Source organism: Myzus persicae, unplaced genomic scaffold, assembly GCF_001856785.1.
Source record: "Myzus persicae strain clone G006 unplaced genomic scaffold, MPER_G0061.0, whole genome shotgun sequence".
NCBI lineage: Eukaryota > Metazoa > Arthropoda > Insecta > Hemiptera > Aphididae > Myzus > Myzus persicae.
In genome coordinates, this window is record NW_019102529.1 from 263,193 (window position 1) to 279,484 (window position 16,292).

The 16,292-nt window shown below is 30.1% G+C and overlaps 1 protein-coding gene across 3 annotated transcripts in view; it reads right to left on the bottom strand.

The window, feature by feature from the left end:
* Window positions 1-1,311: 1,311 nt before the first annotated feature.
* The window catches only part of LOC111032460 (sex peptide receptor-like), a 95,174-nt gene continuing 80,193 nt past the window's right edge, over window positions 1,312-16,292 (bottom strand). For all 3 annotated transcript variants that reach the window (XM_022312808.1, XM_022312807.1, XM_022312806.1), the window contains 2 exons: window positions 13,914-14,341; window positions 1,312-2,810 (listed from right to left, as the gene is read on the bottom strand). In XM_022312808.1, coding sequence (XP_022168500.1) covers window positions 1,931-2,810; window positions 13,914-14,326 — 1,293 coding nt within the window. In that variant the 5' untranslated portion in view covers window positions 14,327-14,341 and the 3' untranslated portion in view covers window positions 1,312-1,930. The remainder of the gene's footprint in view (window positions 2,811-13,913; window positions 14,342-16,292) is intronic.

A 16,292-nucleotide genomic window follows, 5' to 3' on the forward strand; every position in this document is an offset into this window, starting at 1 on the left:
TATACTTCGGTATTATTAAACATAACTTCAAACATTATGCGATTAGTATGGGTAAGTCACTTTTATGATTATTATTTCGGAGTGATTCCATTGCTAATTTTACTTTTGCTACAACACATTAAAGTATAATGTCATTTTCATAATAATTGCATAAGCCCTTTTAGCAATGCAATCTCTTCGTGTGTGTAGTAGTTTGGTTATTTTCGAGTTTCGAATTGAACAAATTAAAATAATAATATTTTGAAGTTATTGGTAGCCACAGAATAAGTGAAAAATTCACTTTACTCTCAAAAGTCGGTATAACAATTTATTTCATGAGAAATCGCAATAGAATTATTGTTAATATAATAGGTTAGGTAATCTCGTGGAAACTAAAGAATCAAAAACATCTCGAGGTCAGCATTTTTTGTTCGGCCAACACTGTTGAAAACATTACACGACTAAAACTAAAACGGAAATAAATGTAATTTTTTTTACTCAACTATTTTATTCATCTTGAATACAATAATGTATGGGTAATGTTCTTAACTATGAATATATGAAATTATCAAAATATTCTGTTGAACAGTACATTGTTACCGAAAATCTAAACCTAATGTTTTGCTGGGAATTAAAATCAAAAGCAGACGTTATTATTATTATTTCTTTCATTAGTCTAAAAAAAAAAAAATGATGATCTAGAAATTATTTGTGTTTTATGGACTAGAATTAAATATTTATTTATACATAGACTATAATCATTGTGACAAGTCCGGTATATTATTATTTAAACGCCGTTTGGCAGCGGATAGTACTTGAACGAGTGTAAAGGATTTTGAACGAAATTCGGTATGAATACGCAGCTCAAGTCTTGCGGTCAACGGGATAGCGAAAAAGGCTTGAAACATGAACAGTGAAATTGTTTAGTGCTAAAAACAGCGTGTAGATTAAAAACAATAACCCTGTGTGGTCGATTTGTAATTATCGTTAACATTTAAATATTAGAATTTTGAGCCTTAAGGGAGCTCAAAGTGTAACCAGAAAATGTTTATAAATAGTGCGATTCACTGAGCATGCTCATCCCTCTTTTCCTTTAATAATTCATTAATTCAACTTGTAATTTTTGAAATTTTCTTGTATACTCAAAGGCCATATTTTCAAATACTTAGATTTTCGTTCCACAGTGACGATAAAAATGTATATTTATAATGTGAGAAATTTCCTTTTTTTCTATAAAATTTGGAGTTGATTATTTTAACTATAGTACTCGTAGTTTCTGGGTTGTTAAAATGTTTTTATTAAGAATAATAATGCTTAAAAATGATTTTCAAAAATATAGAATTTATGTAACATTTAATAAAAGGCTTTTTACTAATTACAAAATGTTAATATATTAGTATGAACTACCAGAATTTTCATATTCTGTAAATCCCATATTATATTGAAATTTGACATACATTATTATATCCATAAACCATACCCACTACATAATGTTTAATACATTGGTAACTACTGGTTACGATTTCAATATTTAGATACTTATATTGAAAATTCCAAAAACAAAAATCATCTGCTAAATAGTTTAAGGCGAAATAAAGTTGGTTCTTATTTGGAAAAACAAAAGTGTCTGTCTTCACAGATCACACCTCATCAAAAAGTGTATGAAATCTGAGTAATTGAAAATATGGTATTTAATACTATAAAAATATACATAAAAATACCAAAAATCAGAATTCGATTAAATCAAATAATTTAACTTAATTATGTAGAAATGGGGATTGAGCATACTTAGTGAATCACCGCCTGCATACGTTATAATATTATCGTCACCGTTACCGTCGTCGGAGTTGGTGGTCAGCAGGTGGTGTGGGTGTTGTGTGATGGGTGAGCATACACGCTATGACAACGACGACTGGTTAACGGGGGGGAGGGCAACGACAGCAGCGTCAGCTTAGACTTGCGTGACTTGCGTGGTGGTCGGGTTACCGTGTGACAGGGCCTGTGACTCGGCCTTAGAGATCCAGGACGGCAGGAAGAGCAGGCTGAACGTGTTGCGGAACTGCCTGCTCATCACGCAGTACAGTATGAAATTGATGGCGGAGTTGACTAACGCCAGCATGTCCATCACCTCGCCCATGTTTTGGTAGCAGTCTTGGAAGAACCGCTTGCCGAGCAGTAGCGTGAGCAGGCCTAGTATGCCCTGCGGGAACTCGGTGATCAGGAACAACAAGAGTACGGCCAACAACATCCGGGTGGTCCGGTCCGTCTGCCGCTCCTTGTCGGCTGACTTGCGGCCACTGCCCGTTAGCTTGGCCCGGCGACGTTTGGCCTCCAGCAGTGCGCATATCAGTCGCAGGCTGAGAACAGTGAGCGCCACGCACGGTATGATCTTGATGACGACGCTGTAGACCCAGAAATTGATGTCGGCCAGATAAGTGGAAGTGGCTAAGTCGCTGACGTTGACGTAGTACAGAGTGACGTTGCGCAGCGGCCCACCGCCTCCGTGGCTATTGTTGAAGCCTCCACCGCCTTCAACACCACCTCCACTGGCGCCTATGCTGAAGCCTCCTCCGCCGGTGCCTCCTCCGCCGGTGCCGTGACCGTTGTGGACATCGGTGCTGTTATTGGCCCTTCGAAGCGCCGACTGCAGTATCGACGCTGGACGGTTGCCGTTCGCGTCCAACGTCTCCACTCGGGAGAACAGGTTGAATGACAGGTAGCTGGGTATACAGATGATCGGGCACACCAGGTAGCCCAACGCGATCGCCGACAGAGTGGTCTCCATCCGGCACCATATCCGGTTTATCTGCGGATGGACCACGGCCACGTACCTGTGAAAATCCAGACAAAAACAGCATAGTTAATGACAAGGGTGAATGTAAGAGGAGTATTTGATTTGCGCCCCCTGAAAAAGGTATACGAATTGAGCTCCAAAAGATCTATAGTGTTACATCCCGGCAGAACCATTCTCTGTCAAAAGTTAAAAGCGTACGATTCCCGTTTCCGTCAAAAACAGTTTGAAAACAAATAATTTTAATATTTAGGCAATGTATAGTAGTTAGAGCGACAATCCTCCAAAATCGAAATATTTTTAAACTGCACTATAGTGCAATAAATAGGTAGTATACTCGTAATTCAAGTGTGATCACAATTATTATGTGATATAAGTCAAATATTTCTACAATTCGATAAGACTTTAATAATATGTGAATTGGGATTTTTTTTAAATGTATTCAGCGGGTGTTATTAGGTCTAATACTAAATGATTAATACCGTTGTTAAAAAGGAATTTGCCAAAAGTATTTTTGTTTAATATATTTTTCATAGCATTCACATTTTATATTTATCACGAAATCAAATTTATTTTGAATATTATGAATATTTAATTTTATAGGTATAGGTAATAAAATAATAATACAAATACAATCATAAATAATTTAAAAATTAGGGTTATACTTTTTGATTTACTTCATCTAACTTTTAACTTTGTTATTTTATTTTTTAAGCTGATTACATTTAATTAAATGCAAAAAAGTGAGTTACTAAAATATATTATATATACTTAATTTATATAATATATTATATATAATAAAACAAGGCGCCGGTGGTAAAGTATAGTTATTGACTCGAGTTGTTATTGACCATTATGACGATAAACGACAACTTGTTTATTGTTGCTTATTAACCAGGAATCGATAAAAAAAACCACCCATGTTTATTGTAATTTAGTATATACATCATAATGACATAATATATCTCGCAGTATAATATCAGTGTCCAAGACCCTCTTATAAATACACAACGAAAACGGAAAAAAAAACATACTACCTGAGACCTGACCAATATAGTTGGACACATTTCGCGCATACCTTTTTTACGGGACGCAACTAATTTGTTCCTACACGAGACCTAAAGGGTAAAAAATGCATACATTAGTTCTTACGCTGTAAAAAAATGACATGATGTAAGTTGCGACACAGCAAAAACATTACAACTGGTTAATTCCTATAGATAGTCGAAAAAAAATGTAATAAGTAAGTCCCTATACACCGATGTTAGGATAATAATGATACTAACTCATTCAATTATCTTAAAAAATTTAAAATTCATATTATTCTTGAGAATGTAAAAAGTTAATACCCTCATAAAAGTTTAATTTTAAAATTCAGAAATAACAGAATTTTGCGATTATTTAGTAGTCTTTCTTTTTCCTCCGTACAGGAATTAACAATTTCATTTTTATGATCCCGTAGGAACTTTCTTAGACATCTCATCTATTGGAATAAAGTATAAACGTATGCAATTTTTACCTGATAATCTCGTGTTGGAACTTACTATTCCCCAATGACCAGACGTATAATAATGACGATAATGGATTCATCCACAATTCTGACCGTGTGGGTTTTTCTCATCCTACCGTTATTGTCCATTCATAATATTGTATAGAATTACGGTTGACGGTAAAAGTTTTCTTTTTTTCGAAAAGTATTTTTTTTTAAGTGCGATTGGAAATTATTTTTTCACGAAACTCTCTTAAGACCCGAAATTAAGTTAGATACCGATTTATAGCAGTTTCTTTTGAAAAATAATAATATAATTTCAAATAGTGTGTTTACGAAACTTGTATGAAAAAATAATTTGATCGATTAGGACACCGTAAAAGTTAAGGCTTGAATGCATTATATTATAATATAGCATTTCAAATTAATCTAAAATACATACGTGTAATGTCGTAATTAAAAGTTCATTAGACATGGCTGTACAAATTCAATCCTTATAATTAATATTACCAAACATAATAAATGTACAGGATGTTTTAATAGAATTATTTTTTTGATTTTTGAATTTAGTCATTCAGAATAAATTTAATAAAAGTCGTTTTCACCAATCGTTTATTTAAGTTTTAAATGTTGTGCATTCATCATTCACTCATAATTGTAAATTATCAAACAACTTCGACAAATTTCGGTTTTTATTTCAATTGATATTTTTAGATAATTATAAGATGTTTTGAGACTGTATTAATTTACTGTTTTTATTACAGTATCTGAAAATGAAGTTCCGAGTACAGATACAGAGTAAGCCATAAATTATTAAAACTATAATAGGCACAGAAATTCTTAGAACAAATATGTCCATAATATTTTGAATCACTGTGAATTTTCAAAATTGTATAATGCATTTTTTTGTTTTGATAAGATATAAGTAAAGTGAGGAATGGATTGCTATTATTACAATATGTTATTTTTGTATCATTTAATGTTTATGCTGTGAACACTTTTTGTAAAGTGGAGAAATGCTCCAAAACTATCAAGTGACGAGATCTGTAAATTGGAAATTGAGTTTATTTGATATCTACTTTGAAGAGGTAATTTTTTCGATTAGTTTTTCAGGTTTTTCTAAAAGTAAATAAAAGATACTAAATACCATCGTCATATCTAGAAGAAAATCGAGCAATGATGGTATAACTTTTAACTGGGCTCCACATTTTTGGCAAAAGCAATAAATTATTACATAGGTTTCCAACCCTTTAATAATGAAATACAACATTCTCCTGTACCATAGTGAGCAAATCAAATTCTGTGATTCTATGGGTATCTAGCTTTTATTTTATAGTTATTTATTATATTGACTGATGAGTGATTATAAATATATCCTTACAAAGTTATTTTAATAAAATATTTAATCAATCAGTTTAAAATGTATTTTTTAAAAATTAATTTTACTAGGCCTTCCAAATTTTGTGTAATGAAAGTGGCTGGGATCGTATGATCCTGTAAAACACTATAGCTACGCTATTTATTAAGTGTTTCATAAATAATAAGACTAAAATCGTATTTTCTTTTAAAAACTTGACTAAATTTTAAATATAATGATCATATAAATCATAATACATTTTATGTAATTTGTTATCTCTGAAATTAAACTATTATTAAACGATATTTTTTACAAAAAGTAAAAAACCACAATAAAAAAAAGTAAAAAATAACATTCATCTACCAAATGGAGTTTGGTACTTTTTTCATTACGTACGTTTTTCCTCATTATTACTACAATTATGATTAATTAATATAAAAGTTGTAACTTGAGTAAAATAAAAATTGTTATTACCTATGTTTTTATAACTATTTGTAATACATTTGGATATATTCCACATCCAACAGTTAATTCAAGTTTGTAATTTTAACATATTTTTTAAATTATAGTATTTTACCAGCGATGATACAGAAAATAATCGATTTCAATGAACATCTAAAATTAAATCATCATTAGCTTATCAATTTTTTATAGTAATATTGTCAATACGTTATCAATCGATTACAATAATAAAAATTACTTCAACTTATTTCTACTGAGAAAAACTTTTAATGTAATTTTACTTAAGCTGTCGTTATTTTATTTTGTGAATTAAATTATTTATAATGAAAAAGGGTAAAAAAGGATAAATTTTAAGAACCTGCACACGATTAAGATATAAGATTCGGATATACTTGAACACTTCTAGATTCAAATAATTTCTAATATAAAACATGAATACTACTTACATCAAAAGATTATTATAAACTTTAACAAAGAAAAATCGATCGTTACTCTAAATTAAAACCACCCACATAAGACAAAGAAAATAGAAAACAACAAAATAATTTGCGGAAATGAATGTTTTAAAAAAAAAGTATGTTTTGAAGTGTAAACGTTTGGGTTAATTATATGTACTATTAATTTGTATAGTCCGTAATTAATTTTTAATGCAAATATCAAGAACTTAATATTTGATTATTAAATTAATATCCGGGACCTATATTACTGATATATGATTACGATACATTTATCTAGAATCCAGATGTTATTTTACAAAAGTCTTGATATTGTAAGCTAAATAGTCTACAATTGTCTAATTGAGTATAAACTTGGAATCTTAAAATTGCCTATATTAATCATCAATATTGTCCAACAGACATTTGAATGTTTTAAAATAAATTACAATGGATATGTAGTACGTGGTTTTTGGAATGCCCTTAAGCTGATTTTGTGCTTTATAAAATTTAAAATAAATTTTTCTTTATTTATGCCATTGAGCTCATAAATTTAATGTGTATAAGTGTGCGTGCTTTATAAATTATAAATTCATCGTTTCAAAAAGGGGTTCAAAGCGTCATAAAAAGTTTAACAGTAATTACACAAAATAAAGTGTTATAATATGGTATTATGATAAAGTAATTATAATATCTTATGCATGCCATTATTCAATATATACATCCCATAAATTGTTTTTTTTTAATTTATAAGAAATAAACATTATCTCGGAAGTAGGTTATTCCACTCTTAAAAATATATTTTATTTATATAACCTAATCTATTTTTTTTTGTGGATGAAATAAAACGTCGTCTTTTCATTTTCGTATCTTTTATATGTTCTAAAGATGTAACGTCTGTCACATATTTGCAAGAAATCTAAAAGCTTTTACATTTTATGCACGCGACTTGAATTAAATGTTTTCTTTTTTTCGTCGGGGTTATGTGTTATAAACTCGTGTATGTGCGCTTATTGAAATATGTTGCTAACTGAATGTTTGGATGGTAAATATGTATTTTTATATGATACTCTAATAGAAGTATAATGTACAATGAATCATCATGATTAATAAATTGGTAAAAATTAAGTGTGTAATTTTTTAATAAGCGTATTAAGATTGTTTACATATTACTACAATACTTAAATTTGTGTACTTACCAAAACAATTAGGTAGGTAATTGGGTAGATAATAAACATTTTGAATTAGGTAAAGATATTTCTGACCTAACCTAACATATTAAGGGTGACATAATTCATTAGATTATTTTAATAAAACCATTTTTATTTATTGGGTCTTCGGAGTATGTAATACTTTTTACTAAATTAACGTGTTGTAAAAAATAATGAATTTATTTTGTTGAGTTTACCTGTATAAAGGCGTTAGACATCTATTGAAGTTATTACTTATAAGGTTAAAATGTTTGCTTTGACGTGGTGCGTTATCGGATACTTTTGACCTGATTGCTAAAATCCTAATTTACTTCATACAAAAACTAGTAGAGAATAAGTACCTACTTTGAAGTTTGCATTCTACACGTGGAGGAATTTATCAACTAGATGCGATCAATAGACAACAATGATATAATATATAATGACATTATACATTGTGTGAAAACATCATAATAATATGTTCTTAGAAGAATTCTAAACTAAGTTCAACTTAAATGATAAAATACATTTAAAACGTTTGATTTGTTTATTTTCAAATAGATACATTTGAACTGCAAATCATCAAAATTCTATTTTTTGTTGAATTTTTAAACACCTGCCTTAGATTGAATATTACCAGCTAAGTAAATTTAAAAATACCTTTTTTTATGTATCATGAATATATTTTTAATATTACTATAAATATTATATTTTATTCAGTTGTAACTTTTAGAAAGGACTATCATATTCATTAGATGTTTAATTTCTAGGTAAAATCAATAGCTCTATATATTTTCTATACATATATTAGTGTTTAATTTTAATTAATTTATGTTTTATAGTTTATGTAAAAAGTATAGTTATCTAAGAACTATTTAAGAAACAATACCTAATATATTAGTATAATACATGGGTCTTCAATCTAACCTCATAACATCCAAACCCATCTTGTATGTATTTGAGGTCCTCTAACATATTTTAACCATAGTAAATTTTTCTTATTCTTGGTTAACTAACACTCACATGAAAAATTCACTGAGGATTGCATCGTCTCGAATACAGAAAATAGAACAATTAGTTAAGGAAAAGCAATAAAAATTATCCCACTTATAAATAAATTATTTTATAATTGTAATTATATGATATAATAATAAAAATAGAATTTTTGTATAAAATACAAATTTTTATTACAAATGCGATCTTCAAGGTTTAAAAAAATAATAGGTGGTACTCAGCTGACTAAAAAGGTAGAATACTTTTAAAAGTTTTACTTGGCTGCAAAAATAAACCATAATTATTATAAATAATAATTATTTTTTTAATAAACTTAAATTTAACCATTTACTATATTTTAATTGATTCACTGTTCATATCATTTTCTATTTAAATGTACAGAATAATTAAATTATACAAATATGTGATTTTTTTATTAATATTAAACATATTTTTTCAATAAATTAGTTATGTTAATATTTAATAGGTGTGCCTTTATCGTTCAAAATATCTTTTTGTATTACATATTAATATAATAGGTAGGTAGGTACTCATTCATTAAACAGAATATACAATATACACCTACCGTCCTGATTTTATTTACGAAATATTAATTTTTCGTTAAATATAATCTGAAGTTTCAAAGTAGGCACCTATTATAAACATTACCTATTATATTTTTAGAAAATATTGTTTTGCGCTTCATATTTTAAAGTGTAAAAACATAAATTGAATTTAAAGTGTATAGTATTGATTATTGGTATTATTGGTGCAGGTTTATTATTTTTTTTTTATTGAAAAAAGCAGTACTTCAAATGGACTTCAATGATAAAGTGAAACAATCAATGACTATACCTACTCCTAAAGTTAATTATGTTCTAGACCGATACAACTCACTTAATCTTGTCGCCTTCGGTCGTATCACGATTTCTACGTATATTTTCGACCTTAAATGCAAGTCCTTAAAAAATTGCCATTATCCGTCGAAATCCTAGATGAATTCTAAAAAATTAATGAAATTGTAGTGGGAAACAACACTCTACTATTGAAAAATAGTAAAAAAAAAATCCAAGTTAACTCTGACTTATTTTCCAGACGAAAAAAAAGAAAAATCTTATTCGGTATTCGTAAAGCATAGATGCTTTATAGAAATCACTCTTGGTGTAACTTTACCAAGTCTTGAATAAATAATTAATTAAATCATGTACATTAGTTTAAATTTAAAATTTAACTCAAATAAATACGGGCTATTGATACAAGATATAACTGTCCACATGCAATTTGTAAATGTAACTCGTTATACATATACTTAAATCGTAAATAACTGAAACAAGCTATAATTATACAGACTAGTTGAAATTATTAATTTTCATGTTGTTTCAAATTCAAATGTTAATGGTCTTGTCCTTAAATGTTTTAGGTTTACATCAAATTTGAATTCTGACTACAAATCTCAAAAATATTAGTCTAAAATGTTTGAGGAATTACATTAATTAATTCTAAACTATTTTCTTTCTTATTGGTTTTTTTAAGTAATTTAATTTCTGCTAATTCACGTAATTGTGTGTTAAATCAAAGTAAAATTAAGAAAATGAAATTATTTTTATTATTATTTGAAAACATTTTTTTACCGAACCATTGAAATATTGCATTTCATAATTTAGTTTATTTCTTAGTATATAGAGTATAGTATTTTGCTGTAAAAATAATTTGTCATCAACTTTAACAAAAATCGATACTATAAATAAAACTTGTATTATATTTTGGCGTTACACAAAACCTACAGTGAATATGATTTCACGGATTAATGTACTTTAATTTATTAGGTTTTTTTCACATTTTATCGGTTTTCCTATAGTATTGAACTATTTGGTCTTATATAACTAACACACTTATTTAGTATCCAGCGAACCTTGTAACAGTTAGATTTTTTTCCCACGAAGGGAAAATATAATACATATATATATATATATATATATATATTGGAAAATGTCCAAAAATAAATACATAAACCATAAACGCGTGAGACTAGCAGACTGTAGGGGTTGAGAACCGACAGGGTTATAGATAGAAAAGTTCATAGTTTTGGCCCCAAAGTTATGTAAATGATACAGGTTTAATAATAAGCCATATCGGCGAACGAGGGTTCTTTGATTCATATATATTCAAAAAGATTTCTGTTTATCTGTCCCTTTGGAAGTCTATCTCCAGCAACATAAATTCTGCACCTATACATTACACAAGTTGTATATTTTAGACTATGTAGTAGCCTGCAATAGATTTGTATGAATTGGGTTTCTATTGTTTTCTACCTCTGCAAGTCTTAAAGTTATAACGATCCTAAAATTAAATGCATTCGGTGATTAAAAACGATACCACGGGGTCGAAGCCTCCTAGGGTCAGCCTCCCTGAGCGTTTCGGACTTATCGAATGCTATACAACACAAGGTGTACATTGTAGTTCGTATTTAGCGTTTTCTCGTACATAATATGGGATGTGGGGACCTTGTGTCATTGTAATTTTACAATCCCTGTATACAGTACGCCGAAGTTTTAAATGAAGTATAGCCTCAGATAATGCTCTGCGTATAAATTGATCCTTAATAGTTATACTGAAGTTGGTATATGCAAATACAACTGACATTTAGTACTTCTAATCCTGTGGGTTGCAATTTTTTTAGGGTTTTAGACGTGAAGGAATACATTGCTATCCGCAACCTACAGCCATTGAGTCATCGTCTATATAGTCATTAGTTATTAAAAATAGAAACAATTTGTTTTAAACATATTTCAGTTTTACGTAAAAATCAATATAATTTTATTGTGCAATTTAGTTGTTGGTATAATGCTTGGTAAAATATTATTGACACATTCTCATATTATAAAATTATTTTATATATCTTTACATATATAATTCTACTCTACGTGTGAATGTCACTGAACTCTTCCTAAACGGCTGGACCGATTTGAATGAATTTTTGTTGTATGCGTTTGGGTGATGTCCTGGATGGTTTAGATTGACAATTGGATCCGATAGGTCCAACCCAGGGAGTTGCTCAAGCAGGAATTTTAAGATTTACGAAGAAAATATTTGTTTATATATGGTTGATATTGGTTATAGACAAAATATAAATATATTTAGTAGAAATTGGTATTTTTTTTTTGTTTATTGGTTGCCTGCAGTAGCTCATTGGGCAGATCAGGTATAAGCATGCATACAATTTAATTTTCACACATTGTCTACCAAGGTGGCTGAGTTGTACTTATAGTCGCTCATTGGCGTGTCCGCAATCAAAATAAAAATAAAACATATTATTTATATAAAGTACTCATCAAGCGGGGTCCTCAATCTACAGCAGGTGCCAGGTAGGCATAAATACTGCTCGTATTATTACCATCGAGTCTCACATAGAGTTGGCATTTTTAACGGGCAACAAAGTGCACAAGATTAGCAAGTATATATACATATATAATATATGTATTATGGGATTACAATTTGTGGAATGAACATATAGCTAACATAGCAGTAGGATGTCATTACTGCTGTACCACTAGTATCTGGTAAGTCAAAAATCGAAATTATCTTTCACTTCTTTTATTTATCTAATTTATTATTAGTTACTACTTTTATATTTTATATTATGTTGATCATTTTTCACTTTTTGTGTTGTTGTTATAGTAAATCATAGTTGTACATAATATAAATAATAGATGTACATAGCTGAGTGAATTATTTAAACTATAAGACTAAGATGTTATTTTCAGTTTCGTTGTGCATTCAGGTTTATATCTGTTGAAATCTTGAAAATGATTTTTGTTCTATTCATTGTATTTATTATTTTGAAATTTTTTTGATACAATCCGATAATTTTTCAATATTATAAAAGCATAGCATACTCAAATTACTGGCAAATGAATAATAATTAGTAGGTTGTGCAGTTTTGCAAAAATTATCCATAGAATAACATTTTAAAAATGAACTTGTTATTTATACAGTTCTCAAGTTAGACAAATATTTTATGACGAAGAAACCTGAAGATTTGACATGTACGTCTCAAATGTTGAATGTTTGTAAGTTCTTGCTAACTTTTTGTATCCAAATAGTTGCAGTGACACATTTTGTTTAAGACGGAATAGGGGTGGCATCATCAAAACTTTACCTAGGGCATCAAAACTCTAAATAAGTCTTGAACAACTATAATAATTATATTGGACTTCTGAAGTTCCAAAATGACATAATAATAATATTATATTGATATTTCGTTACCTAGAATGAAATAACCTTCTCCTTGGATAGTGTTTCTATTTAATAAGTAAATGGTTAAGACTTTTCGGTCTGTTGAAATTTTTTTTATTGTTCAAGACTTGTGAGATGTTTATGGTCTATTTTTTATTTACTGAGTGATCCACTTATCATGTCGTGTAATTAAATATATTTTTTTGTCAAAATATTTTTCAAGTATTTTCTTTTTATAATTTTTAAATATTTGTACACTTTCTTGTTTTTTTTTTATTTCATTTGCATTTATACATAAATATATATTTAAAGTGTTTCACTATAACCTATGTGTATGTACGTACTATGTACATGTTGTTTCATTAGCCTCCAGCGTATACTTTAAAAGCTACCTACTTAGGTAACTATTCAAAATTCCACATTTCTACTTATAAAATATTCATATTAGCTATATAAATTGATTATTTTAGATTATGAACAATGTCAAAACAAATATTTTATTTTTGAGTTTATAGAAACAAAACATGTTAAGAACTCTAACCATTTTATCTCAATATTAAAATTTCGTTTCTCAGACCGTTGAGTAGCAGTGACCACCTTTGACTCATAGGTATATAGGTGAAGACACAACATGAATATATTAACATTATGCCAAAGCAAAATAAATAATAACAATTTTTTTTTGAGTGGGATATAGTCTAATATAGTAAATTGATATCAAATTTTATCCAATCTTATACAAAAAAAATTTGAAAAAATAAGAAAAAATCTCATACAAATTACAAAAAATTCTCAGAGAATAAAAAAAAAACTAAATAGAAGTTTTAATTTTAAGTCACCTTAAGTGGATGAGACGAATTTTGTGCTCCGAAAGCAATGTTTCAGGAAATTTGGAAAAAATGCAATTTACATTTTAAAATTCACGTGTGCCCTACATTATATTAGGTTATACTTACATTATAAACGCGAGTGCTCAACTTACCTCCATACGGCCAGGGTGACCGTCAGCCATATGGATATGGTGTGGAATGCTTGCGAAAAGTCCGAATGAAGTAAGACGAATAGAGACCAGTTGTAGGAGAAGCGGTCAGCGCGTGGATAGTTGGCTGGCCGTAGGTACATGTGGTAGGCGAACGGCACGTACTCAACCATGACCAACAGATCGGCCACGGCCAGTCCAGTAAGTATGGCGTTGGTTGGTGAGACCATTTCCTTGCGTGTCAGCACTGCGATGTTGAGCACATTGGCAACCGAACCGAACGCACAAACCAGCAGGCTGGCATAACCGTGGTAGTGGACGTACACGTCGTGCAAGTCGACCAGCAGATCCCCGCAGTATGGAGAGACGTGAGCGCCACTGCCTCCCGCTCCAGAAGTCCCGTTTCCTCGCTCCATCCTGGAGGTTCTTACCTGGAAGAATATAGTAGAAAACTTAAAATTCGCAAACGAATTATATGGAAATGACATAAGTTAGTATCTCAAAAGGTTTGATATAAAATATATACAATTATTGAGTATTGACTATTGATAAAGTCATGGACAATTTATTGTTTTATACAATATTATATCACTTTAAAAAACTCTTACAAATATTTGACAAATAACATCTACATGTTGCTATCTGGGGTATAGGTCCTGTGGTAGAACATGCGTTTTATTTCTGTACAAAGGTGTACTATAAATATAATCGGGCGCACCTGAGCTCCATCTCATTCCAATAGATGCAATTCTTCTTTTGTTCTTTCGTTTCACCCACCCATTTTCTATAGTAGAAACCATCCTATTGCATCTAGGGAATGATCACCTAAGCCTCTTTTAAATTGTCCAATTATTATAATTAATATTATAAGTATTCTTACTTATTATTATTACTACAATCCGTTACATTAATAATTCATCAATTCTGGTTTTTTTTTAAATTGTTGTTAATTATCTAACTGTGTTGTATTATTTAATTGCTGTCTACTATAATGTGAGCTGCTGTGTACATACTGTCTTATTGTTATATTGGACATAATAATATGTCAGTTAATTAAATAAATATGTTAATTGTTATTGTGTTTATTAATGGTATTCATTTTTAGCACTTATATAATATTCAAATCGCAGCAGGGCTCTTTGTCCGTATGTTTGAATATATAAACAAAATAATATAATAGTATGCATCGTCGAGGTGCTGCAGCGGGCTATCCGCGGGTAAGTTTAATCTGTGGGTATAACGTTCCTTGCGTGCATTATAATATAATAGGTATGTATTTATTTATTTATTATTATTATTATTATTATTATGATACACCCTTTCCGAGGGGGACATGTTACCGGAGAGGGGACAAAAGTTGAAAAAAGCTCCGGCACACACAAACATAAATATTAATATGTATATAGGGCGTTTTATTCGGGCGGCCGGGATTAGCAATCGGAAACCGCTGCAATCGCCCCGAGACGACGCGCAGTCACGTTCGGTATAGTCGGTCGGATAAAACACCCCTTTCGTCGCCGCCGCGATCGTGTGGGGGGAGGGGAGGGGGGAGGATGACGTGGTATCGTTTTAGTTGGCGCCGAAACCGTCGAATTCTTTTTTGACTTAACGCTATACTTATATTATATATTTATAATACGTGATGTTGTTGTATGGTGTTCACGACGGCAGACTATGATATGTTATATGCATATAGGTATAGTATGACGCTTGCGTGTCCCCTTGTGTATAAACCTTCGAACGGAATAACTGCGAAAACTCTTCCCGTAGAATATTATATTTTATGACGCGGGCGGATTGTTAATTATCGTATACACGGTGAAAAAAATTACAATACCAAGCAAAAAAATGCATACACAATATGATATGGTGTCGTCCAGACACTAGATGTATGCGAACACATATCCATATTATTATTATTAAACTAAAATATCGATTTAAAATCCGGCGATGGTTTATTTTAAACTTCATCTTGGTAAATGGTGGGGGAGGATAGGAGGTAGGGTTTTAATAAAACCATACATATTGATATTTATTTTATAATCGATGAAAAACAGTACAATCCAATGAGTATTGGGTATAATAGAATTATAAAAAAACCCATATAAGGTACAAATATAATATTTAAAACAAGATGTATAGATATTGTATATTATGTATAATATAATATACAGTAGTAACTCGATAATTCGAACCTCGATAGTTCGAAAAACTCCATAAATCGAACTAAACGCCAAGTCCCCAGAGAAAACTTCTATAATTAGTTGAAAATACATGTATTCCGGCCCTCTCAATTATTTAAAATGTCTGTCGGTAGGGCACACTCTACAATTCGAATTTTTTTTCCACGAACCTCAATAATTCGAATTTCCTTAAACGCTA